Raw genomic sequence first — 27,944 nt, forward strand, 5'->3', positions numbered from 1 at the left:
ACATATCCAGCCTGTAATGTTATTCTCCAAGGTGCCAGTGCCACAGATAAACCCAAACTCATGAAAAAGATGCACACAGCAAAAGTATATCCGCCTAAAAGCACCACCGGACCAGTGGAACAGGTGGCTTTATAAACAGCTAGATCTAGTCTCTGGCCTCAGCTAAAAGAGAAGGTGAGATTCAAATGCTTTTTGAGTCAACAACTCATTTTTGGCCGATTCATAAAGGGTCAGTTAAACTGTCTTGGTGTGGCTCCTCCCCCGAGGCCTTGGGAGACCCTACCAGGAGCTATTGCCCCCGACAACACAGCTCCCAGGGTCACCGGGGCACACAAACCCCTTCACCAATACTTGACTTACATTTATGAATACCAAACAAATGTTGGGAACACCTGCTCCAGGTGTCAAATCCACCATGGATAGGCATAGTTTCAACTATGAAAGCCTCACACATGTATATACTGTAACTTGAAGAGGGAATCAAGTCAGCTGCACTTACGTTGGCCAGCCCTCCCCAGTGGAGACCGTGAAGAGGGTCAGGAAGGCCCACAGCACATTGTCATAATGGAAATCATACTTCTTCCATTCTCTGGGCATGGCGGCCACCTCGTCTTGGTCGTAGTCGAGGAACTGCCCTCTGGAAGACATGAAGGCATGAACAAAGCTGAGTTGTGTTAGACAGGTACAGGGTTTGGATTTGACCACACCAATGTCTTAAAGGTTTCTGAAATAAGTCCTAAGGAAGTGTGGGACTTTAGACCAACTTGCAGTCCTTTTCTAGGCCCTTGGACTCGTCTGTGCAGTAGAAGAATTTTCCCTTGAAGAGCTGAACTGCGATAACAGCAAAGATGAACATGAAGAGGATGTAAACAATGAGGATGTTCAGCACATTCTTCAAAGAATTGACCACACAGTCGAACACCGCCTGAGGACACAGAGAAACACACACACATTGGATTTAGGTTTGAAGTGGAAAATCATTTTGAATACAGTTCAACAATATCATCTATTGTTTGACAGGATGCTGAAATTGTACTCATGGTCGGAATCTGAATGTGATTTTATAATAATTTGAGCTGGATTAACCTACAGGCCCAGCCTGGCTTGGCCTGCTGGTGGGTCCAGCTCAGTAAAGATGCATTAGCATCAGCATGTAATTAATAACAGATGACACTTAATATGCCTGTGTAAAATCACTTTACAACAATTCAAACACAAGATGGACTGTAAACTCAAATAACATGGAGCTGAGAGGAAGGAAGTAAAGAGTCAAATGGTCCCTAACACTGTAAACTACTGATACACTATGTTCACCATGAGATCAGGTCTGTCAGGGGGAAAAAGTAAGCTCCATGTAGTCACAAAAACTTAGAGCGATACATTATTAAAAGCAAAACAATGTAAACACTAAATTGCTCCAATGTGACTCAATTGCTTTAAGAGAATGAAACATCATCAGGACACTGAGTATCATTGAGAGATACTGTAAGTATCCAGTAACAGCTTCGTCACTCTGATGAACAATTAATCAGACTTATTGCATCTTCATTTGCTCTATTTGCACTATTACCACCTTTCCGCACTAATATCCCAAATCCATTGTCCATTGTCATTGTTGTTGTTCCTTATGCTCTTTATGCTCACATATATTCTTCGATATATATTTATATTGTACATAGTAGTTCAATGTTAAATGTTTATGCTTGGTTTCTCTGTTCTACTTCGTTGTATTTAATGTCCTTGTTTTTATATTTCTGCTTTAATCTGCCGCAAAAAAAGTCTCCTAAATGGCACAATGTCCTCCTATTTGCTAAAAACTAACTGTTCAGCTGTTTTAGGAAATGAATGAGCCTTTTACAAAATGACAGTATATTTATAGAGTTGTTTTTGAGGCATCTTCTGTAATAATTAGTGAGCTTGGGGCTTAGTGCCACAGTCAAAAATTATTAATTGACAGTTTTACTTTTTATTACTATCATACTCAAGCAGTACTACTGCATATCATAGGGCAGAAAACTAGCTGTTACAACAATAATTCCTGCCTTAATCTAAGCCTGCATCCCTGGCTTAATGAATACAAATAAAGCAAAAAACCTTGAGTTTTGGCAGACGTTTGATGGTTTTGAGAGGCCTCAGCACTCTGAGAACCCTCAGTGACTTGATTGTGCTGATGTCTTTGCCTTTGGTCCCCCTGTGGAAAGCAAACACAGTTAGAGCACACAGAAATATTTAGTTCACCAATAATAATAATAAACAGCACACATAGGATGAATTGGTTCCCAGACCTTACTTTAACATGATGTTTGTCATTTTGACACACTTGTGTTAGTGAGGCACACTAAGAAAAGGCTGTCTCGATAGCAATAACAACACATCCATGAGAAGTCCATTTTAAGTACAGAGCTGGAGTCAGGACGTGGTTAGCAGCCTAGCCTAGCTTAGCATAAAGACTAGAAGCAGCAAAACAACGGTAGCCTGGCTCTGTTTGAAGTTAAGAAGCCCATCAACACCTCTACAGCTGCCGAAAATGCCGAATCATGTAATGTTTTTATACATTTGTACTAACAGTTTTGGTTAAATATAAATACAAAATGTTGTAAAGTTGTGTCTTGTTCTTCAAATCACTGCAGACTTTTACTGTATCAAACCAAGACCGTTATCTTCATCTAACCTTAACCAAGTACAGTTAATGCCCAAACATAACAATAAAACAGTTTATTAATGCAGTACTCTCTCTACAAGCGGATATTGTAGATCAAATATTTTGGTTGAAAATAAATAAACTATGCTGTCAGTGGATTATGGAATGCACATTTTCCATTAGTAAAATTTATGTTGAATATGGTCTTAGCATTTTATCAAAATACATGTTACTGGAACTTGATAGTTGCGATCATTTGTTTTCATTTATATTGTTTGTGGACATGTCGTATGGCCTTTTTAGATTAAATTCTGTTTTAATCCTGGCCTTTTTATTTTTATTTCATATTTAACATTGAAATAAATATTTTCCCATTTCCATGCATATGTGTCTATACACATTGATATTACATCAGTTGTTTAGAGAGGTTATATGGTAAATGGTCAATGGACTGTACTTCTGACCACTCAAAGCTCTTTAACACTACATGTCATCATTCACCCATTCACACCCATTCATACACTGATGGCAGGGGCTACCATGTAAGGTAGGACTAACTAACATTCATACATACACACCGCAGGCACAGCTATGGGAGCATCTTGGGGTTAAGTGTCTTGCCCAAGGACACATGGACATGGCTAGAGGAGCCGGGGATCGAACAGCCACAGTCGCCCCTATATTAGTTATACAGTGATTTTATATTAGCTGTACAGCGATGTCATATTCATTTTAAAGTGATGTTCATATTAGTTGTACAGTGATTTTATTTTTGTTGCACAGTGATGTGTTGGGATCTGACCATGTGCTTCTGACCATGTGCTTTGAAACAAAGGGATCTGGCCTGCCTATTTTGCAGAGAAATCTGCAGCCTGATTACAGTTGTTGATAAGAGCAAGCTCCAAGGAATGTTTAGATGCAAAAGCAATAAAACTGGGTTCAACCGAGGAACTCAAAGGACCGTCGGCCACTAAAAGAATCACCACTAGAAGTCATCTTATCGTAAGGCTTATTTAGGGTGTCTGGGCTTAGATTTAGGTCATTGTATTTATTATCTTGTTTGTGTTTTGCTTAAGTTACTGCATTGTTAGAACTGTGACTATCATTGAAAAGACCAGAACCCCCGGGTTCTGCGTGGTAAGTTAACAGTTTTCCTTGTTCACACACACACACACACACACACACACACACACACACACACACACACACACACACACACACACACACACACACACACACACACACACACACACACACACACACACACACACACTCTCCTACCACAGATTGTTTGTTGATTCTAGATAACGTGCTCATGAATGTATCGTTTTTGTTGTTAGTTTAAGATATTAGTTGATTAGATCATTATCATTTCAACTTAATAAACTGTTATACTTTAAAGATCAGCTGTCTGTGATTACTTTGTGCATGTGTATTGTGATGATAGCTGATAAGTGGTCTGTGCTCGTACTTAAACCTTCACCTTCACTCGGAATGTGTAATAGTTCTTTGACTATTGACATTATGAGTGAACACTAATTATGAGACTTAGTGTATAGTTTGGTTATTGGTCCCTGTTCTCAGGGTGGTGCCCCGTTATTATTAATAATTGTTAATCATTTTACTGACATTAATAATTCTATTGATGTCAATAATTTAGTTTTCTTAAATTCTGATAACTCAAACACGCTCCTTTTCGTTCCCAACAGATGTTACAGTAGTTCTACAGTGATGTTATTTCAGTTTTACACTGATGTTATATTAGTTGGACAGTGATGTCAAATGAGCTGTGCAGTGATTTTATTTGACTTGTACAGGGTTGTTATGTAAGTTGTACAGTGGTTTTAAATTAGATGTACAGTGCTGTTATATTAGTTGTACATTGATGCCATGGGTATTACAATTTAGTTAGTCCCCAGGACCAATAGGTGTCATTTAAGTAGTAGTGTTTGGTTGTAGTGTTAAACGGCTGTTTGATGTTATACAGGGGTAATTATGGTTACATACATCTTAAAAATGAATCTCACAATTAAACAAATTACCTCTCGAATCTGAAAATGTCATTTACAAAACATTATACAAATCAAATATAAGATAAGAAAGAATTTCATGAATCCCAAAGGAAATCAAAATAGAATAAAAAATAAACATATATTAACAATAGAACAATAACTATTAAGTCTAAAAGAAGTAATACTGACAGCAGTGCAAGAATAGAATATCAATACAAGTAAGGTAAATAAATACAGTAAAAAATAAAGTAAAAAAATAATGGTGCTAGTAATACTAGCACCAGTGCCTAATAGAAAGTAAAATAAAAGTAATATTGAGCATAATATTGAGAGTGATTTGTTAATGATATTGAAAAGTAATAAAAAGTAATATTGCACAAAGCATATTGAAAGCAATATTGCAAGTGAAATTGAAATGTAATATTGCATGATGTTGAAAGACGTAATATGGCACAAGATGTGGTTATTATTCTTCAAGAAGTGCTACCCTGATCCTTCCACTCAGCACGTATTGTATTCATACTAGTTTGTTGCACTTATTGTGTTTGTTTGTTTCTGCACTGTACTTTTGCTCTGCTTCATGCTCTTAGATGCTTGTGTAAACAAGGAGATGCACTTATGACTTCTGGTGACTAGTAGTTCTCTTGAATACGTATGTTGAATACACTTATTGTAAGTCGCTTTGGATAAAAGCGTCTGCTAAATGACTGTAATGTAATGTTGTCAGTGTCAGACCTGTTAAAGAACAGATTTAACTCATTGGCCTCATCCAGGTCTCCTTCCATCCCCCAATCTGTCTTTTTTCCATGGCAAGTGATGGTTCTCATGCCAATCCACACCTCCCTGATGTTCTTTAGCTGGAATTTCCTCTCAAACTTCCTTCTGCAACACTCCTTGCCCTCTGCAATTTTTTCCCTCAGTTCAATCTGCATCTTTTTATCTGCAGGGTTTATTGTTGGGGAAACATGTGCATTACAGAGAACATCCCAGTGACCACCTCCGGACAGTTCTGGTAGTCACTGGTTGCCGCTGGAATGCAGGTTTATAGAGAGGCTACAAGTAGACAGAGTTGTGATCTGAATTGTCCAGGGGGAGGCAGAGCTATGGAGCTGTATGCTTCCCTAACATGAGGCCCAATGGTTTTTTTCTTGCAGTCCACAAACTTTAAAATTCGGCAGCGTTGTTGCCAAGAGGACGTGGTTAAAATCCCCAGAGATTGCATTAAGGACACTTGGGTGCAGAGTCTGTAGTCTCTCGGTCACAGAGTTGATGTCAGTAGCTCGCAATGGACTAGCCATGGGAGGAATGTAAACAGCAATCATAATATGAACGAAGACTTACTGCTAACAGTCACACTTTCTTTCACTGTAATGTGTCCAGGGTTGCACCAGCTGTTGTTCAGGTAAATAGCGACTCCCCCTCCTTTCTTCTTACTGCTCTTGCAACTCCTGTCTGCCTGCACCAACGGGAAGCCGGCCCAACTCATGATAGAGTCCGGCATGTTGTCAAACAGCCATGTCTCAGTGAAGCACATTACATAGACCTCACGAAACACGCTCTCGCTCTTTATGTGCGATGCATAGCTAATTCCCCATAGACCTTACCTTTACCATAATAATATAAAATATAATATAATTAATTGAATTGAGTCAGATATTATGTGAAACTTTTTTCACAAACATGAAACTTGACTAAGACAGTAGTGAAAAGCTGTTTGGCGCAAGAGTTACATGCACAGTGGAAAAGAAAATGGCGGCCCCGGGGAAAATATTTATTGAGCACTGCTAGTCTCCTGGATGGTAAAGCACCATTGGGTCATCATTGATATGATTGAATACAGCATTAATTATTTAATTTACCATTTTAAAATGAAAATCTCTACAGCGAGGACTTCCTGAAGGAATGAGAAATAAATGAGACAGCAATTGAACCGAGGGCTGGGAGGCGGGGTTTACAGAAACACTAGTGTGCTTGCTCTATGGGGCCATGGATTCCGAAGAACGCCGGAAGATCAAGGTATTATCATCTGAATTCTATACTCAATGTCAAACTTTAACTCGATTGAACTCATACATCACAGTGACAGTAAGGCTAGTCATTATTGATTTGCAGATTGTAGTGAATGAGAAGACTCATCCACCTGAATGAGGGAGTTCAGAAGGGTGTGTGCCTGGCTAGTGGCCACACTCAAACGAGCATTAGTGATTTACAGGGGGCCAGTGGAAAGTAATGAGTGGAGTGATGTGGGCTGTTTTTTGGTTGGTTGAAGCCTGGTATTGCTGCAGTCAACATGCTTCCAGTCTTCATGCTAAGCTAAGCTATGGCTGGACTGCAACTTCATGGTTAACACAGAGATATAAGACTGAGCTTCTCGTCTCACTCAGGGGGAATATACCTGTTTCCAAAAACTATTCCTTTTATATTTTAGTATAGCAATAGCCACATTTATTACAGTGCCCAGCCAAAACATCATTACTTTTTCTTAATATTTTTTCATTGTTATCCATCTATCACTTAAATTGAATTCAGGCAAACAAAAATGAGTATGTTCAGAGGAATATTCACACAGCAAGCCAGAGAACAGTCCTTGACTTTACCCACTATTAAAGTCTCTTGTAAAAACAAATGCAGAACAGAACAGCAGATTCATCAGAAACAAAACATCAAGAGCAACATGCATTTTTAGAAGTATGTAAGCTGTAAAGTAGGTATACATGTACTTTCCTATATGTATGTGTATGGCTGTACAGGGGTGGAAGAAAACATGTCAATGACACTACTTGAGGTATGTGGCATTTGTTGTCATGTTATTCCTGAGCAGTACACACTTCACAGGGACATTCATCTCCTAACAATCTCATACAGCTGTGTGTATCATGTAATCCTGGTATGCTTAAACAAGTCAGTGTGAAATCTCATCCAATCAATCAATTAATTCACATAAATGTTTCCTTTGTCCTTTTGTAAAGGAAAATCCATTTTAACTCCATTGTTTTCCATGCAAATATGGTCACAATTAAGACTGTGCATTTGTTATCTTAATCATTAAGATGTCTTGATGTTTGAATAAAGTAGAGTCACACTGTTTCATCTGTACAGTTAGTGTTTCTGCTCCCATGACAAATGACAAGGAGACAGTTTGCTACAAAATGGTGAACTTACCACTGTGCAGTAAGGAAGAACAGTTTCTTCTCCTGCTGTATAAGTCTAATATTTTAATACTAGCTAGACTGATTGTGTCTAATGTTCACTAGGCCATGCTAACACAGTGTCTTTCCAAAGTGCTAACAATAGGAACAGCTTATTTGTATCGAAGTCTGTTTTTATTTAATAGTTAACCGGCCTGACATATAAGTATTCTTGTGATACTTATTGTTTCTATTAGCTTCTTACTTTTAGTGAGTCTGATAAAACCACACTCCAAAGTCCTGAGGAAGCAGATTAGCCCAGTTAAACTTTGAATCAACTTTTTATCAACTTTAACTAATTGTTGCTTTGGTCATGAATTTACAGATTTATCCTGTGCAGTGAGTCATGCTGGTGGACACAGACACAGCATCTGTAACACCTCACGATGTCCTCACAAAAAGACGTGACCCCGCCTACTTTATCAACCCACACATTTTACCAATCCCTGTGTAAAGTGGACGTGGTCGGATTGTCGGTTTGTCAGTTACCCACCTGTGCTGCTACTATCTGAATCTGACCGCCAGTACACTACACTGACTGACCGTTAACACTGTTTGATATTATACAGTTGTTATACGGTTTGTTTTTAATGTGCTGTCCCAGGACTCCCTTGAGAGAGCAGTAAAGTGATACTGAGTGGATATCCTGATGTAACAAAATCAATTGCGTTGTATTAAGTTCTACATATATGCCAATCCAGAATGAAATTAAAAAACACTTCTACAGAGTATAGGAATACCATGAATTCATAAACAGAGTGGTGTTCTCTTCTAAGTTCAGCTACAGAGAAGATGGAAAAGAGGTGGGATAGAGTGCAGAATGCCTCAAAAGAGACATGTTGAAAATGGCAGAAGTGAGTCCTAACCCCAGAGGAATAAGCTTAAAATCGTCTGCCATATTGAGAGTTCTTCCAAATGTCTCAGAAAGTCAATAATGTGGGCCTATAGCCTCCAATAGTACAGAAAATCATGATAAAAACACATTTCTGAAGATGAATTAAAACAGAATGTGCAAATGTCACAGGTAATATCTTGCTTTCTTGCATTAAAAGTGCAAAAGCCTGTTACTTTAAAACCAAAAGCAAATAAAAGCGGTTATAAAAAATACAAAATGATCCCGTGCATTGATTGAACTAAAGATTCCATACAGAGACTCACATTGTGTGTACCTATCCCAGTTAGCTCCACATTCTGTGGTCAGTGTATCCTGGCTACTGTACCATTTTGTAAGCATTTCACCATGTCATAAAATTGGATGAATACGAAGCCAACAAGATGAACACTGAAAACTGCTGCACAGCACCTATCAGTGAACTGTTCCTGCTTTAAGGCTTTCACCGGTGAATATCAGGCTGTTTATGCTCAGCAGCACTAAAATAGGCTGTTCCATTCCTTACATGCATACAGTCTTTTCAAAATAAACTTCCGTCTTCACAGGAAACAACTCAGTTAGGTTTGGACAACAAAACTACTTAGTTAGGTTGAGGACAATATTGTGATTTAGGGTTAAAATAACTACAGAAGTGCCATTACTGAAGTATGCAAGTTACATGACAAATCAGCGTGGACTCCTGACAGCGGTCTCCTAACTCAAAGACTGCTGTTTGGACTCATCTTAAGAATAAGAATGCTGGATGAGACGAGCCTGCTCCTTTCGACGGCTCTACTCTGAGCTCTTCGCCCTATCTCTAATGGTGAGCTTCACACCTCCCTCTTCAGCACAACAGTGCAGCACATCTTACAACGCAATTGAAGGAGCACATTGAGGGGCTCTTGAAACCAACCTGCACTCTGCATCTAAGTGGAGGATGCAGAGTTGGAAGACTCTGGAGAAACCCTCCTCATATCTCTGACAGGGGGCTCTGAGGTAGTTAAGAAGCTCTTTAGCAGCAAGGTGCCCTGTGTGGATGAGATTTGCCCTGAGATGCTGAGGGCTATGGACATTGTTGGGCTGTCTTGAGGTGGCAGACTAGAAGTGGTGGTTCCCTTTTCTTTTTACAAAGGGACTCGGTGAAGCTTATGTCAGAGGGTGCTGACGGATGGCAAACCTCATATCCAGAACGAGCAAAGCGTATCATGGCTATACTGTAGTTAATTGTGCTTGGCCTGAACTTTAAAGTCCCAGGTCAGAGCGTCTTTATCTTCTGTACTAAGTATTCCTCAGTGAAACAGAGATTTTTCTGTGGTTTAGAGTTACAAGAGGGATATAAATCAAACCATTCACATTTGATTAGACCACTTAAGAGTGGGTGGGCTTAGAATGCAGTGTGATACGGAGCTAAAGAGGACTGTGGCTCTCTAAAAGCCCCTAAAGAACCCTGGACTCCCCTTTGAGAACCACTGAAATTGGTTTTGGGGTGACAAACAGCATGGCATCTGATATAAAGATGGAGCTTTTGTCTTTCCATGTGCCCTTAAGAAATCCCTTTACTCCAATCACAACCACATGCAACAGCATCCATGCTCTGATGAACATTAGCCTAGCATGCATTCATAGTGATATAGAACCAGTGGGTTTTAGACCAGACACTCACACAGTTACAATGTGGGCTAAGAGAACAGCCATATAATGATATTCTGATAGCTTTCAAAAAATACCCCTCAACACCATATAAATATATATATACTGAGGACGTAAGAGAGAATATGAGATTAGACTTGTTGTGGGGGCTAAAATGCGACAATAGTCTTTCAGAGGGATGTGAAGGTTCAAATGATAATGAGAACATCTGGCTCATCGTCCTACAACGACAACAGAGAGCTGGGCCTGGAAAACAAATCCTTCTTCCAACTCTGCTCTATTTTTACCTCCATTACACTTCTTGTTGTCTCTTTCTCTCGTAGGGTATGAGCTGTGAGGTAGTGGAGGAAGTGTTACAAATAGTAAGACTTGGCCTCCGTTTCCTTCAATTCATCAAGGATCTAATCCGTTCTGGGATTCTCCATTCATCGTGGAGGTATGAGAGAAAAACAATCCTATCCTTGTAACATTTTCAGGTTGCATTCTACAAACACTGATGGTTTATTTCTACTTCAAACACATACAATCAACATCTATGACATTTATTTTATAATTTGTTTACATTATCAGGGGTGTCAGAAATACCAAACTGATGTTCATGTTCCAAACTCTCGTTATGGAGAACTATCTTAAACGTATGCACTTAATTTAGGCGTCAACTACACATAGTTACTGATTGTGGTCGCAGCACAGCGAGTAGTGAAGGCTTATCATGTTATTAATTATACATACAAAAATCAATTTGTGCAGAAAAATGTGTTTTCATAAGTTGCTTTGAGTAATCCATTTCCCCCCAATAATTTGATATTAGCTTCCTGTCCCTCATGCTGAGAAACCCTGGATGTGTGTACAGTGAGGGCTGGAAGGCGGTACTGCTACTGTACTTAATGGTACTCCGGTACAAGGCAGAGATATTTAGTGTAAACTGGCCTGAGATTGTAGTTGTGAGGGAAAATAGATTGACTAAAACAAGAGGAAAAATACTTTTTTAAGAGACCGAGCTCAAAATTTCAGGTTTCATTCCAAAATGCAAAATAAAGAATATGTACTATCACATTATATATCTTTTTAAAACCAACTATAGGTTACTATTGGTTATTACTGAAATATATTAAACTATTATCAAAATAATGACCTCAGTAGTTAAAGAACTCTTTGAAGTTATGACCTCGAAAACAGAAAGTACTAAGTTTCATTTCCAGCCACAAGGTTCATATAGCATTATGGAATGACACTGCTAGAACCAGTAGTGGTTTTGGTAGGAGGTGGCAGGTTTCAGTTGAAAGCTGTCAGACAAAGGTTGCTGTTGTGTTACAAAGGCATGTGAGTCACTGGATCATGGGTTTACTTGTTTTCTACATGAGGCTGATCTAAGCATGGAGGAGAATGGTAGTTAGAGAGGGTTGGATTTGGGGAAAGGAGTTAGGGTGAGGTATGGGAATAGGGTGGCATAGGGAGGTTCCCCACCTGGTCACACCTTGCTGCGATCTACTTGGGGGAAAACAGTGATAAAACAAGATACAGCACATTTATGGATGTTTCACACACAAACACAATAAAGCATATGTTTGCATCAAATGAAAAAAAACATATATTCTACTGTCTAAGAGATGTAAGATTTGATGTACTTTGGTTGGTAGAAGACAACTGGATGGGTAAATCCCAGTAAAGAATAGGTTCCACAATGGATTCAATTCAATTCAGCAGATGTGAATGTGCCTGTTATTATTGGAAGTAGCCTATCACTGACGGGAGTCAGTTCTTGTTCTGTTCTTTACACACAGGTACAACTTATCAGTCTCAACCAAAGCATCAAATTAAAAGAGCAAATGCCAACAAAATAGGTCTCTTGGGAGATTTTATAAATAATAGTACTATAATCATAATAAAACAAATACAAATTTCATCCAAACTTTGAAAACCTAAAACCAAAATTAAGAAGCAGTATTGCAGTTTGCAGCATCAAATGTGAAATGCACCTTAAAGCTTCAGACTGAGCTTAACACTTGGTGAGATGACAGATTTGGCTTTGATGGGAAGCTGCGATTGGTTGTCCTTGCCACAGGCAAATGCAGGCAGAACGAGCTCCGGAGACATGCGTGAGTGAGTGACCGCTGTACATCAAACGGACTTTCTATCTGTCATGACAGCCTTTGCAAATCCTTTGTTTGCTTTTGATTTAATCTGCTGAAGTGTCACATATGTAGAACAAGATATAATCAAAGCTATGGAGATCCAAAGTGTTCAATATAAAATAAATTAATCAGACCTTATGAAATAAATATTCACAGGTAAATACAGAAACATATTTAAGATAATCATGAAATTGAAAACATGCATTTTCAAAACTCAACTCATGACATTGTGACACTGTATTTCATCCTGCTTCTTTTCACAGTCACAGAGATTACTGCAGGTCAAGTTATATAAATGCCATTATTTTAAAACACAACTTTTCATCACAAAGTCACTGTCTGCCAATAAAGACAGAGGGCAGAACAAGTTCTGTGACTGGCTGTTGCTTTCTGAATGAGTCAACAGCCAATCATCATAACTCTGCCCTTTCTGTCATGCTGACGAACAAAGACTTTGTCATGAAAAGTGTAGTTATGATATTAAATGGTCGTTGGAGCTGTGGGTGTCCCCTCCCCCCTCCTCTTAGGAGGCTTTGCCTTCGCCAGGCAGACATTGTAAATAACAAGAGTTCTTAATGACTTGCCTGGTTAAATAAAGGCTGAATAAAGAAGGAAATACAGTGTTTGCTAAGCCCCAACCTTCCTTAATTACTGTTACTGCTATGGCTGTAAGTTATTGTGTGGCAAAAATGTAGTTTACAGTGATGACGGCTGTAGAATTAACACTCAATTCTTAGTAAGAATATTAATTGATTCCAGCTGAAATTACATTTTTTAATTTCCTCAGCCTGTACCTAGCTAGCTAATCATGCTAAATTTGCTCTATGAGTCGGTTGAAATGCTGATTAATGTTTAAAAGTTTAATGTTTAAACTTTTTAATGTTTCACACTAATTCATTTTAAAATCAACATATTGTAAAAGGGTCTATATGCTATAAAGCTACATGTTCCAGGCAATTGATGTATTTTTTTTTTGTTGTGTCTATTCATCTGTAAGTCATATACTGTGTTTGGAATATTTAAATAGCACGTTTTCACTTTTAACATTAAAAGTGACAGGGCACTTATTTGGCAAAGTAGTACTATCTCGGCTAATATTGGCTGGGGTTGCTGAAGTGTAAACTTTCAGACCCAGGACCAGGTCCAGCCTCCACACATTGGGAATATACTACACAGTGGATGGCCCTGTTTTAAATGTAACCTGTAAATCCACAAACTAATGTAGTAAGTTAATGATATGATAGGTGACTACATAGTAAGCTAGTTAGCATTACTTCATAATATCTATCTATTTGATATTGGACATTGTGTCTCCATATTATATGAGTTTCTCTGCTGATGTGTTTAACCAAACCATGAATTCAGTATTTATCCCCATCAACAGTATGATGCTGAGTCTGACAGATAAAGGTTGAGTAGATTAAGTAGGGCAATGTAAAGCAAACTGCATGTGAATGGAAATTATGTGACAGTAGGTCATCTGGCAGTCGTTACACAGCTCTAGCTAACAGTTTAACTAATGTGCATGCTTTGAACACAGAGAAGACGGATACCCCGGAGACCTACTCATGGCCTCCGGCAGCAGATGACTTGTTGCTTTAGGGAGCTTCTGGTGAAGTCATGATAGACAATGTGAAATTGATGGTATCATTACAGTCCAAGCAGAGCTGTGGCGGGGCAAAGTGCTGCTGTAAACACCTCCCATCAGAGGCTAGGGGAAGTTAAAGGTGATGAATACACAGGTGACGTGCCCCTCTATAGCAGAGGAGACCTTTAGCCAAGCACATGATCAAGTACAGGAAGATCTCGACGGGATGGGAGTGTGTTCCAGACACAACAGTGCACACCGTGACAAACAAGCAATCTTACTTCATATTCTGAATGTCTTACAGGCTGTTAAAGGAAACATACACCTTAACAGCTGAAGGTGATGCATCTTGTACTTTTGAACTGAATTTTCTGTTACAATTATTATTTTGCATTAATAATCATAATAAATGATGTGGTGAAGAAATCCAGTGAATGCGGTGTGTGTGTTGTGTTTTGGGAAAACATTCCATGGTTGAGTTGAATGTAAGAAGCAAGTATATTTCTGTCTCACTTTGTTCATCCCAATAAATTATATCTTGAGCACAGAAGGCATGATTTTTTTGCTTGCATTTTTCTTTGTCTGTAATTTCTCTGCATGTGCAAAGATGTCACATGAATGCTTTAAATGTCCAATTGCAAAGCTGTAGTCCTCATCCTATGACATGCCTTTAAAGAAAGCCTGGATACATTTCAAGAAGTAAGAATATGGGAAGAAATGACTTGTCAAGGCAACGTAGGTGTTAGTACGTATGTTTTCTCTCACATACATACACATATATAATGACACAGACAGGCAAGATGAGGGAGGTAGAGGAGGCATTACCCCATGAAGCTCCTTCAATTCGAACAAAGCACAAAAACAGAGAGAGGATCATGTCAATAAACAAACACACTTATTGCTCTTTCAGGATTTCATCAGCGTTCTCGTTCCGACTCTCGTCTGCTTCTGTTACAAGATTTGTGTCTGCTGCCATTTTCCCGCTCATTTGTGCAAACTAAGAGGAGAAAGCTGTGGCAGTAAAAGTAAAACTGCACTGTCGAGTTATTAGCTTACACAATGTATATGACAGCCTTCATCCGTAACATAACTTATAACAGTAACAAAGGATTTCATCACATTTATACACATCTGAAACAACAGAGTCCAAGAAAAAAAAAATCAAATAATAATATGTATACAAGTGTTAAAAATGTTAGATATAATGGTTAAAAATAGTTAATTTGCTGAATTCCAAATATAATGCAACAACTGAAGTGTCGCATAAAAATACCGTGTTGATGACCATGTACTATGATTCTAGCTCTAAGAACACAGGCAGGGCCTTCCAACACTTTCATCCTAGTGGACCCACACTTCCAACCTGGGATGAGTGCATGAGTTCCATAAGAAAGGCAGCATTCACCACTGGCGTCGGGATAAAGGGGATAACGCAACCTTTTGTCCTTCCAGGTGTTTGCGTAAATTAGAGGCACAGATACAGATTTACAGACACAAATCACTCTGCATTTATTTGTGCATTGACATTTGTTTGTGAATTCTTATGAGACTGTTTAAACAACTGCCTCTACAGTCATGTCGGCGACCCCCCAACCAGTCTTTAAACACGCATCCCGTCTCGTTAACCATGCATTGTGGGTGAGACTTTTTTGCCGTGTCAACGCCATTCATATTGTTTATGATTAACAATCATAAACTTGTCATCTCTTGTCATCTCCCGCCTGGACTACTGCAACTCTCTACTCGCCGGAGCCCCGGCGTCGGCCATCAGACCTCTGGAGCTTGTCCAGAAAGCCACAGCTCGCCTGGTGTTCAATCGCCCCAAGTTCTCCCACATAACTTCCTTTCTCCGTTCTCTACACTGGCTACCTGTAAGAGCTCGCATCCAGTTTAAGACTCTGGTGCTAGCCTACAGGGCAGTGAAAGGAACAGCTCCTTCGTATCTCCAGGCCATGGTCAAGGTCTACACCCCCGCCCGACCACTTCGCTCTGCTGCCTCGGGGCGATTGGTTGCCCCGTCGCTCAGAGGTCCTGGCGGCCGATCGACCCGGTCACGGCTGTTTTCTGTCCTGGCCCCACGGTGGTGGAATGAACTTCCCACTGACGTCAGGACAGCGGAGTCGCTGCCCATCTATCGGCGCAGGCTGAAAACCCACCTCTTCAGGAAGTGCTACCCTGAGCCTTCTACTTAGCACTTATTGTTTTCATACTAGCTTGTTGCACTTATTGTATTCGTATTACTTATAGCACTAACTGTTTTTCTTGTTTCTGCACTGTACTTTGGCTCTGAGTTATGCTCTGCTTCATGCTCTTAGATGCTTGTTTGGAAAAGGAAATGTACTAATGACTTCTGGTGACTAGTAGTTCTTTTGATTACCAATGTTGAATGCACTTATTGTAAGTCGCTTTGGATAAAAGCGTCTGCTAAATGACTGTAATGTAATGTAATGTAATGTAATGATTAAATGATTTACTAGAGCACAACGTTCTTCATAGATCTAGCACAGAGCATGCTCCCGGGCCCCCCAAGAGGGTAGGTCTATCCACCACGGTTTCTCAAAATCCTGTGGGATTTGCCCCGTAACAGTGTGACAATCTTTACCAAAATATCTTCATCTAATGTTGAACCATCTTCTGTTTCTTGATTTAAACATACTGTTCATTTTCCGATCTTGATTCAAGAGCGTCATCTTTCTATTTGAGAGCAACACTTCAGATTTTGTTATTATGGTATAAGAAAATGTATTTCATTGAAAAAGCCAGGGTACATAATAAAGCCTTGGAGGACCAGGTTAAATGGTAACCGCCCATCAGAGACACTCTCAGAAGTAAAACGAACGAACCTGCAACAAGGCAGGGACAATACCATTGTTCAACACCTGGCATTCTATTGGTTGGGGAATTGTGACAGGGTTGTTGCACAATAAAAATCCAAGGGCAGAAAACTGAGAGCTGATGTTTCATGAGCACACAGAAGCAGCCTGAATGTGAGGAGGAGAGCTGAAGCTGGAGCTCAGGACATCTGTGCAAGAAACAATATATCTGAGCGCAAGCATACAGTTTGAGCAGAAGAAGAGCAAATCCAAGAGCAAGCAAGGGCTATAGAGTGTGAGGACAGGGTTTTGAGGGAGAGCTTTACAAAATCTGAAGTGAAATCAATAAGTCATTCTCTCAAACTGAAAAAACACGCTCTAGAAAAAAGATATAAACAAAAGCTCCATACACTGTTGCTTTTTTTTCTAGTGAACTTTTGGCAGACTAGATGCTGCAAGATGTGTTTCTGCCACCACAGTCCACATTACATGTTGTTCCTAATTGAAGTTTGGTATATTACACCCGACACACCAGATTTGACCACCACTAACCATCAAAGCTGCTGATCAGGATTAACTCTTAACACAGTTATGATAAAAAGGTATGAGTTTTTGAACTTACGAAAATGCAAAAGCCACCAGCGCCCCACTGACCACTATGAAGTCCAGAATGTTCCACAGGTCTCTGAAGTAGGCTCCAGGATGAAGCAACAGGCCAAGGTCCACCATCTAAACCAAAGACACCATTATGTCTTTCTATTTGGTATTTTCTTCATGGTACTTTATGCTGTTTAATTCTGTGCTATTTCTAATTAACTTCCTTTGGATATATAACTATGTTATTAGGCCTGTACTGTGTGAGTCTATTATATAATATATTTTGTGATTATTATTGTTGCCCCTAAAGTACCTATATGGTTAATTATGTAATAATGAATATGTACATTATTTCAGGAAATAATTTTACATCTAATCACCATTGATTTATCTAAAAATTAAGTGGATAGTAAATACAAAGGGAGATCAGTGCAGCCTGGTATCCTGAGTACACAACATGAGAATGACAACAGCTGGCACTGCTGCCTGAATGTCTTTACACATTCATCACTGAAGTCTTTCAGTAGGTCGACGTTGTAATGAGTCAGCAACTTAATTCTGATATATTGTAGTCAAATACATTGCCATCACAGTTTAACTGAGCAAGAAAAGTACAGCAAAGAAAATGAAGTCATTCATGTTTTGAATGTGTGTTTTCCTACATGCTTACCTTGATCACCATTTCAAACGTGAAGACACCAGTGAAGGCGTAGTCCAGATATTTGAGCACCTGCAAAAGAGAGACTCAGTCAGCACTGAAACAGACACATGGAGAAACAGTTATCCTGAAATATCATCATTGATATCATACCAGTCTGTAGGTTTTAGGCACTGCATGATGATGTGTTTGCATTGAATAGAGTCAATAACTTACTAAGGGAATATGTAGTATCCATGTTCTGGTAACACTTTATAATAACTACACGCTATGAAGCATTAGTTAAGTTTGTGCAAACACTTAATTCATCATTTATAAAGCATTGTTCCTACATTAACACTCACTGGTATGCAATTCACAACAACAGTTATAAATGTTTTATTCTTGATTAATAAGCTTGTCTATTATGTGTTTCGTGATTGTGTTTTCATATTTTATAAATATGTTGTAAATTATTATATATATTAAAAAACAATTATTAAGGAGTTGTAGATGATTAATAACATAATTTATTAGATGTACATTATGCATGTATTTATATGTATATAATGATTTAGATATGCACTAATGGTTAGGGACTATGTTAATATATGCTTTATAAATGCGTATTATTAATACTGCAATTCATGATTAATTCAGGTAGTTACTAGTCATTAGTATTTTGTGTGATCTCATCTAAATTTCGTGGATCACATCATAATCTCAGGGATGTCTTCCTAAAACCACCACCGTCTAAAACAGTGGTTCTCAAATGGTCTGGCTGCGGGACCCACCATCACCAAAACAAGCGAAGTGATGAGTGAAAAGACAGATAGGTGAAAATATATATTATATAGTATAGTTGTGGATAGACTGGCATGACAAGCCGCGACCCACATTTTCAACTTCTCAAATGTATTTAATGAAAAGATGGTGCAGTTTGAACCTGAGCTGAAAATGTCCTCTGCAGTCGTAGTAGTAGGGAGCTCTCTTGTGCAGAGGAATTGTTCCTGTCAGTCCTCGTTCCACATGTTTCACGTAAACAAGTAAAACTGATTTGTTCGTTACGTCTGTAGATTCGCCCATTTGTAATGCAAAATGACCACTTGCCTTAATTCGAGCTGTGGTCTGTTGTTTGATATCACCCGACATGTCTTCAGTACTCCTACTCATAGTGTCATTTGACAGAGGTATAGTTTTCAGTTTATCCGCTGCGGATTGATCCAACAAACGCCACTTCAGTTTTGACGGCTTCATGCTTTCTTGTGCCAGAACCTCGCTGCACAAAACACACTGAGGTTTTTGTCCTCAATGTAAGTAAATCCATATCTCATGTAGTCGGTGTCGTACTTGCGTTTCGCCCAATTAGCATATGAAAACAAACTTTGTGGGTGTTCTATACTGTGAAATGGGTGTCTATTAGCATTACAAGGCATTGACGCCAAATACTGTTAAGGAGTGTGAATAAAAATCCCCCTTCAAAATAAAAGCACAGGATTTTTTTTTTTTCTTTTTCAGGCAAAAGCCCGCGACCCATTGAAAACGGGTGTAGCTGACCTGTGAGGTGGTTGGTTATCAAGGCCATTAGTGGAGGGTGGGCAGAGGCCATATTTTCAGACCTGTTAAAGAACAGATTTAACTCATTGGCCTCATCCAGGTCTCCTTCCATCCCCCAATCTGTCTTTTTTCCATAGCAAGTGATGGTTCTCATGCCAATCCACACCTCCCTGATGTTCTTTAGCTGGAATTTCCTCTCAAACTTCCTTCTGTAACACTCCTTGCCCTCTGCAATTTTTTACCTCAGTTCAATCTGCATATTTTTCTCTGCTCCGTGTCTCCAATCCTGAAGGCTGCTTTCTTTCTTTCTTTTTTTTTTTTTTTCAGGCAAAGGTCCGCGACCCACTGAAAACGGGACCCACCAGTTGAGAATCACTGGTCTAAAGCATTCTTTTTTGTAAACAATGAGCAGATGCAAGTGAAGAAAACTGCAGTGGAGATCGATATGCTTGGCTAAAATGAATAACTAAATAAGTAAATGTAAACTAATATGGAAAGCTCCTGGTTAGCTCCAGTTGTACATTTCCACATGTTTTATATCCAGCCAGTTTGTTTTGGTTTTTACACAAATGAATGGCTGAGAGGTTTGTATTTACGAGTACATTGTTTGCATCTTGTAATGAATATTGATATGTTCTTGATCACTTTGTGTTTTGTCTTTTCTGTTTTCTATTAAGATAACTGAAACTTTTGTGGGTTTTGAGGCAGTGATAGCCTTTCAATGTTATTAATAAATGCTTTGTAAAGCATAGATAGTCCTCACTTTAGATGAGGTCACACAAAATACTTATATAACGACTAGTAACTACCTGAATTAATCATGAATTGCAGTATTAATACGCATTTATAAAGCATATATTAACATAGTCCCTAACCATTGATGCATATCTAAATCATTATATGTATAAATGCATGAATAATGCACATCTAAATAAGTTCATAAACATTTACTAACACTTTATAAAGGATGTTATTAATCATCTACAACTCCTTAATAATTGATTTTTAATATAACACTAAATTTACAAATGGGGAATCCATAATTTATAAAGTATGAAAACACAATCATGAAACAGATAATAGACAAGCTTATTAATCAAGAATAAAACATGTATAACCGTTATGTATAAATTGTATACTAATGAGCTTTAATGTAGGAACAATGCTTTATAAATGATGAATTAAGTGTTTACTCAACTTAACTAATGCTTCATAGCGTGTAGTTATTATAAAGTGTTACCATGTTCTCAATACTTTAATTAATTTATTTAACTAAGTAACTCCATAATAACTCCAAACAAGAAAAGAAATCAGCATAAAACACTCTTGTTGTGAATATCATAATATTTGACTATTAATGAATATTAATTTTAATGTGCATGAAGTTCAACTACACTGTGTGACTCACATTGTTGCGAGGGGCATTCGTCCAGACAGGGTCCTCTGCTGCCAAAGCAATACTGCTCATAGCAATGACAACCAGGATGGACATCTCAAAATAACGCAGAGTCACAATGTAGTGACATAACCGTCTCACCCTGCGGAGAGACAGGCAGGTAGAGAAACAGCAAGCAGTGGACACAGATGTACAACAGAGAGTAGGCTGTAGCAGCAGTGGAGAGAATACACCTGTGGTCGTCATACGAGTTCACACGTTCATTTACTAATGCTCCAATGCACAGGAAGCATACTGCATACTGCACACAGCAACATACTGCATCACAGAAACTGAGGAGGAATCCAATAGGGATGGGAAAAAAAATAAATAGAGCAGAGTGTCGTAGTAGTTTGCTTGGCAAGATTGTATGCATACATACAAAGTATTGATCTCTTATTATTGAAACTATTAATATTGCTAATACAAATTAAACCTATTGGTAAAAAATGCTTTTTCAGTCCACTAGAGGTTGTTCTGGTGCGGTCATGGGTAAATCCAGCAGGATAGGACTCTGTGGACTGTAATACAAACAGTTCAATTTGTCAGGTGCATGATGCAACATGAAGACAAGTTTTTATGACAGTGTTGATCAGTCTGTGTGCTTGACTGACAAAACTGTTTTGCTGCAATAAAAATGACTGAAGTGAGATGAATATAGTGAAAACAGATGTTGACTCACTGCATCATTTGCAGTTGAAAAAGGTAATGAATCACAATATATGTTATCAAAATAATCAGCATATTGCAAAATGTGTGGTATCGTGGGGCCTCACCCCAACAATCCACACAGAAAGCAGTCAGGGAATCCAAATAATAGAAATACACATCAAACAGGCAAGAAATGTTGCACTAATTTAGGGAAAGTTGTCACGAAGCAGTACCTACAACCCTCAGTCATCTGTAAATTCCAAGAATAATGCCCATATCAAAACATGATGCCCATATGATGCAGATAGCTTAACGTGTACATCCTGATTGCTTTCTGTATTGATATATTTTCAGTGATTGTGATTAGGTGGATCTTTGGAGCTTTATGTATTCGGAGCTTAGGAACTCTGTGAAGTGCATTTCCCATGTTCACACATCCTATGACACCCATGTCTAAAACTCATTATAAACATACTCATAATGTGTTAGAATTTGCTTATAGTACTGAATAATTATAGGTAGAAACATTCTTTATAAAAATAATTTATAATGACTTGTAAAGACAAGTGCCATAATAATTTATAATTGCTGGCCACTGATATTTTTTTGCAAGCCCACATCTATAATTTATATATTATTATATATATTTTATATTTTAAATATACGTATAATGCATACTGCATATTATAATGCATTATAAAACCATGTATTACAACTAGGCCAATTACAATAGACTATGATCCTTGAAAAAATCAGTCAGTGAGTGTAAAGCAATTATAATGCATTATGAAAATTTTTGAGTGGTTGCAACTATATTCTTACAGTGTTATAAGTAGTTAATAGTCCATCATAAGTTTGTAATGCATTATATAACAAAGGTAAATATACAGGCTTGCTAGAGGCCGCAGCTATGTATGGAATCTATGTAGATATGTAGACATAAACATACTCTGACCTCATAAATCAAGTTATTCTCATCAGCACACAAGTCAGTGGAGAAGCTTAAGTTGAAATGATAAATATTCCTGTTAATGTCCGACATAGAGATCAGTTACTACTGTCTACTGTGAGTGTGTTGGTATTACTGATTGACAGTGTGTTTATGTGAAGGTTTAGGACTGTGGTGTAGGATTGGTAGATTCCTTGTATCTATGTGATGATATGATAGTCCATAGATATGAAATGAAAGAGCAAATATCACTTTGCATTGTCTGTCTCCCATAGCATGTGGGTGGTCCTTCAGGTGAAGGAGTGGACAAAGGAGGTTGAGGTGACTTACGGATTGGTTTGTCCAAAGATGAACATAGAGCTGTAAGGCAGGATGGGTTTGGGTCCACTCTCATGCATGGGTATTGTCTCACAATCAATACTTTTCACTGAGGAGATAAGATAGTTGAATTAAAGCAAAACAGGCAAGACTCGGGACATTCACAGTTAACTCTCTCTAAGCGGAATCTTTCTTCCCCACATACAGTAGGTAATTAAATTGGGACCTAACTTAATTATCGACATTGCAGAGTGGCATTGAATCGCAACTCGCAACAATCGTCACATCTAATTTATTGTCCTTGAAACACCATTGGAGAATAAATTAGATATCTTCTTCCACCTGAATGGCAAAGTATGATACCATGAAAGAATCTTCCTCGTTACCATTTAACCGAGGTCTGGCTGTCTTGTTGTCTATCTCCTGCTGCAAACCGTGAAGTATTTGATACAATCTCATACTCTGTAATCACAATGATAGACCTTTTGGCTGGACAGTCTTCCTGTTCTTCTCCAGTAATGGATTCAAGACATTTCTTTATTTTGTATACTTTTAAAAAAATTATTGTGGGGCATCACAGTGGCTTAGGGGTTAAGGCGCCAACCATGAACAGCAACATTCATGTACAGTCTGGTCTCCTGTCATCTCTCTACTGACGGTTACAATAAAGGAAAACAGTGGCCAAAAATGAGTTCAAAAGAGGATCATCTACTACTTTTAAGTTGACATATGGGACAATGTTTCCCATAAGTTGAGAATTTCAAATTTCTAGTCATCTCAGACATCTTTAATTAACTCTGTGGTTTCTTATTTAGTTAGTGACCTACCATTTTTTTTCAACTTTTTAAATTTACATATAGACTTTATTCTAACATCATAACGCATCACTATTAGTTACTTTATCTTTTTTTGTAAATGTTTTGCCTGTATCCCTATAGTCCTTTATTCCTGTACCCCTGTACTCCTGTACCCCTGTTCCCCCGTATCTCTGCTTGCAGGTGTATTTAGTTTTGATTTGATTTTTAGGGCCCGTGCAACCGACAACATCAGGCCGCGAAGGTCCTATTAAAATTCGAATACACATAGTACATCGGGCACATTTTTGGGAAACTTGCCATGCTCGAAAACTCACCAAATTTTGCAGACATGTCAGGTCTGGTAAAAATAGCCATCTGATATAGGTTGCATATTTGTGGTTTAAAAATGGCTCTCTAGCGTCCCCTACAAGTTTGACCGGCGACGCCGCTTGGCGAGTATGTCCGATTTACTTGAAATTTGACTGACATGTCCTGCTTCGCTAGCTCTACAAAAAAGCTTCTTGGACCCTGAAAATCTTCCGCCATTTTGAATATTGTAAAAATTCAAAATACACGCTGCGTCTGATTGCTACCAAATTTGCTGTGGATCATTATTGGAGTGATATCATCAGGAATTATTAAAAACATATATCATTATATATCATATACCATGCAATTTTCATTCAACCTCTAGGGGGCGCTACAGTAATTCACCCATTTTCAGTTTTTTTATGATTTTCCCCGTTTTCAGCCTTTGTACTTTAATGATCTCCTCCTAGAGATTTAATGGGATCAAACTCAAATTTGTTCAGGATGCTCTTAAGACCTTTGTGATGAAAAATTATCAAATTTGTGAGTTTTCACCAAAGGACCTTGATGTGGCGTGGCAGCCATTTTGCGCCTTTCGCCATGAAACAGGAAGTTGTTGTAACTCCAAGGAACAATATCCAATCTGCACAAAATGTCTTATGCATAATGATATTTCAGGCTTGAGCACATTTCCAAAATGCCAAAATCTTCACAAAGTCATAGCACCACCTACTGGCAAAAGGAAATGACAAGTTTTATACTTTGACATATTCCTCCTAGCCAGTTGACAAGGCTCAAATTTGGTAATGATAGCCATAAGACATTGAAGATGCTTCACCATGAATATTGTTGCCACGCTGTTGCCATGGCAACGCATCATTTGCCATCAAAAGGGACCTTATTTTTCTGTGACTTGAGATGCTCAAAACTCATGGAACTTTTTACATGTGTCATAGGTGATGGGAAGACAGATTTTATCTGGGTTTGTGGCTTAGCCGTTTAAAATTGTCTCCATAGCGCCCCCTACAAATTTTCAAAAGAGCAGCCCCATCGCTACGTTTCACCTATATGTATGAAATCTGGTAGGCATATGTAACACATGGAGACTTACAAATATGTTTCTTAGGACCATGCTCTAAACCATACTGGAAATCGACCATTTTCATTTTTGTGTCATCATTTCTGCCCATTTGTAGTCGCTATACTTTAACGAACTCCTCCTAGGGAATTTGTCTGATCCTCTTCAAATGTTGTTAGTACAATCTCAAGACCTTTGTGATTAAAAAATATTGAAAGCTTTACGTTTGATTGAATGCCTTAGCCGTAGCGAGTGGCTACTTTACGAGATTCCCCATCAAAAAAGCTGATATACAGTAACTCCACTGGACTTGGTCCAAACTGTACAAAACTTCCCATGCTTGATAACACTCATGGCCTGAGGATGTCTACAAGTTAATTTTCACTAATACTCACAGCGCCAACTGCTGGCCAAAGGAAATCTGTGTTTTGCGACAAACAGCATCCGATTTACATGACTTTTACACAATATGGTTTACACTTCATATAGAGAAACATAATGCATGTTTGCGGGCGCGAGCCGGAGTCCAGCCGGCACCCCCGACGTGCAAGAGGATGCGAGGGCCCGTTCATCGCTGCTCGCAGCTTTATTTGATTTTATATTTCTTTCCTTTTCAGCTTTATGTCTTAGTAACATGATAACCTGATAATCAGATTTCACCACACATGGGCCTTTTTTACAAAAATGAACTGCATGTGCAAAGGTCACACGCTGGACACACTCATCTATTTATGAAGTTTCATCACAAAAATTGATACCTCCTCCATTCTTGGTTTAACTTTATGTGGCTATGAAAAAAAAAGACCATTCAATAAAATGTCTGCTATGGAAGTTAAATTATGACTGCATTCTGTAGGCCTCTGTTGGTACTGACTTTGTATGAAGGCGGTGTCTCCAGGTGAGGAGGTGATAGTCACAGGAGGAATTTGGATGGAGGTTTGGCCAGTTCTTCTGACGTTCCTCTGGTTGTCTGAGTCCTCTGGTTGGTCAGGAGGCCAGCTGGCCCCCCCAGAGCCCTGCTGGGGGGAGAAGGCGAGGGACTCCCCCTCTGTTTCACCAAACCTGTCCCTGAACAGATATTAATTGGTTAAACCTTTGCACTACTGTTTATTTAGTTGATTTAATATTATTCTGTTATTCTATTCATTGTGTATATAGTGTGCATTTTGTATATAATATCTTTACTCTGTTATTATAATTGTATATATTGTGTATTGAAATGTGCATTTTTTCATATAATAAGATTTTACTGTAAGCTCCCTCGCGGGATCAATAAAGTTACTATCTATCTATCTATCTATCTATCTATCTATCTATCTATCTATCTATCTATCTATCTATCTATCTATCTAATATACTGTACATTCTCAAACAATATCTCATAGTGATGGCCTGGGGGATAAACAACGAAATTGTTACTTGCATTCAATTTGACTTCACTAAGGCTGATGGATATGGTTTGACATTTACAGACCAGTAGAACAACTATTTAATACTGCAGGGTCACTGAATTATTTGATGAGCTCTTTCAGTAACAATTTCTACTCTATTTATATCCTAGAAAAGGCAAGTGGACTCCAAAATGATGAGGACAGTGACGTGCTGTCATTGTTTTGGCTCTGTTCTCAAGCCAAACAGTGACTATGAGGTTTAAGTGCTGATTTCCATCTTCAAGGACAATGTCCCAATTATACTGTGACTTTTGAAGGAGATTTCTGGCAGCTGCAATACGTAGGGATTGTGATTACTTTATTAAGTTTGCTGTGTTCACTGAAACCAAAATACACACCAAAATATGTGACAAAAACAACATATTCCTTATACATAGCAGTACATAACATCGTTTCTATTTTTTTATGGGACATACACACATGCATAGTCAGACAATGAGAGAATGAATGCAGCAGTTTAGATTTTTTTACCTGTTACTGTGGGTCTTCTCTCTTTCGTTGGACTCCTCTCCTTCTACTGATTGGCCCCTGGATCCATGAGTCCGATGTCTCCTCTTCTCTCCAGTTGCTCCACTGTCTCCTCTGGAATGTCGATCCCCATTCCTGTTAGACGAGAGTCCATCTTTGTGGCGGGATCTTCGCTCTGCCCTGCCTCCACCGTTTACTGTCCCGTTGCCCCCTCTGGACTGCCGGTGTGAATGATGATGCCGATGCTCTCTCTCCCTTGTGACTCCTCCACCTCCGTTGTCATCCACTGAGCTCTGATTGTTATGTCTCCTGCCTCCCTCTCGGCTGCGGGACCTCTCGCTTTTCCCCTCTTTGCCCCGGCTGCCTTCGTGGTCTTTGGAGTGGCTGTGATGGACATGATGGCCCCCGTCCTTACTGGTGCCACTGTTCTCATTCGTCTCCTGTCTCGCTCTGGCCCGGTCCCTGTCTCTGTGGCGGTGGTGGTGCCGAGGCAGGTGAGGCACAGGAGGAAGAGGGTCAGTGGCAGTCACCGCTGCCTCTGGCATGCAGGGCTCGTGATGGTGGTGCTGGTGGCCAGCAAGCAAAGGCCCCTCGCAAGGCTCAACAACTAGCGGCCGGTCAAGGTGGGTTTTCATGTCGGGCCGGATGTGGAGGGTCGAGGTCAGGCGAAGACGCTCCTCAAGATCCAGCTCACTGTAGAGGGCCTCGCAGCTTGCCTGGTTCTGCCTCCTCAGCTGGTTGGCCCTCTGCTCCCACACCGACATTGTCTTTATCGACTTCTGCTGCTCCTTACTAGAAG

The 27,944-nt window shown here is 39.1% G+C and overlaps 1 protein-coding gene across 1 annotated transcript in view; it reads right to left on the reverse strand.

Moving 5' to 3' along the window:
* cacna1ba (calcium channel, voltage-dependent, N type, alpha 1B subunit, a) overlaps positions 1 to 27,944 on the reverse strand; it is a 191,635-nt gene that overhangs the window by 58,989 nt on the left and 104,702 nt on the right. Inside the window, exons 21-29 of the mRNA XM_068703672.1 lie at positions 27,149 to 27,937; positions 26,101 to 26,294; positions 23,055 to 23,151; positions 21,098 to 21,227; positions 18,166 to 18,225; positions 17,521 to 17,627; positions 2,095 to 2,191; positions 765 to 925; positions 500 to 637 (exon numbers count right to left, since the gene is read on the reverse strand). Coding sequence (XP_068559773.1) covers positions 500 to 637; positions 765 to 925; positions 2,095 to 2,191; positions 17,521 to 17,627; positions 18,166 to 18,225; positions 21,098 to 21,227; positions 23,055 to 23,151; positions 26,101 to 26,294; positions 27,149 to 27,937 — 1,773 coding nt within the window. The remainder of the gene's footprint in view (positions 1 to 499; positions 638 to 764; positions 926 to 2,094; positions 2,192 to 17,520; positions 17,628 to 18,165; positions 18,226 to 21,097; positions 21,228 to 23,054; positions 23,152 to 26,100; positions 26,295 to 27,148; positions 27,938 to 27,944) is intronic.

Source organism: Cebidichthys violaceus, unplaced genomic scaffold (assembly GCF_023349555.1).
Source record: "Cebidichthys violaceus isolate CVI_PGR_0920_01 unplaced genomic scaffold, fCebVio1.0.p SCAF_9, whole genome shotgun sequence".
In the NCBI taxonomy this organism is placed as follows: Eukaryota; Metazoa; Chordata; class Actinopteri; order Perciformes; family Stichaeidae; genus Cebidichthys; species Cebidichthys violaceus.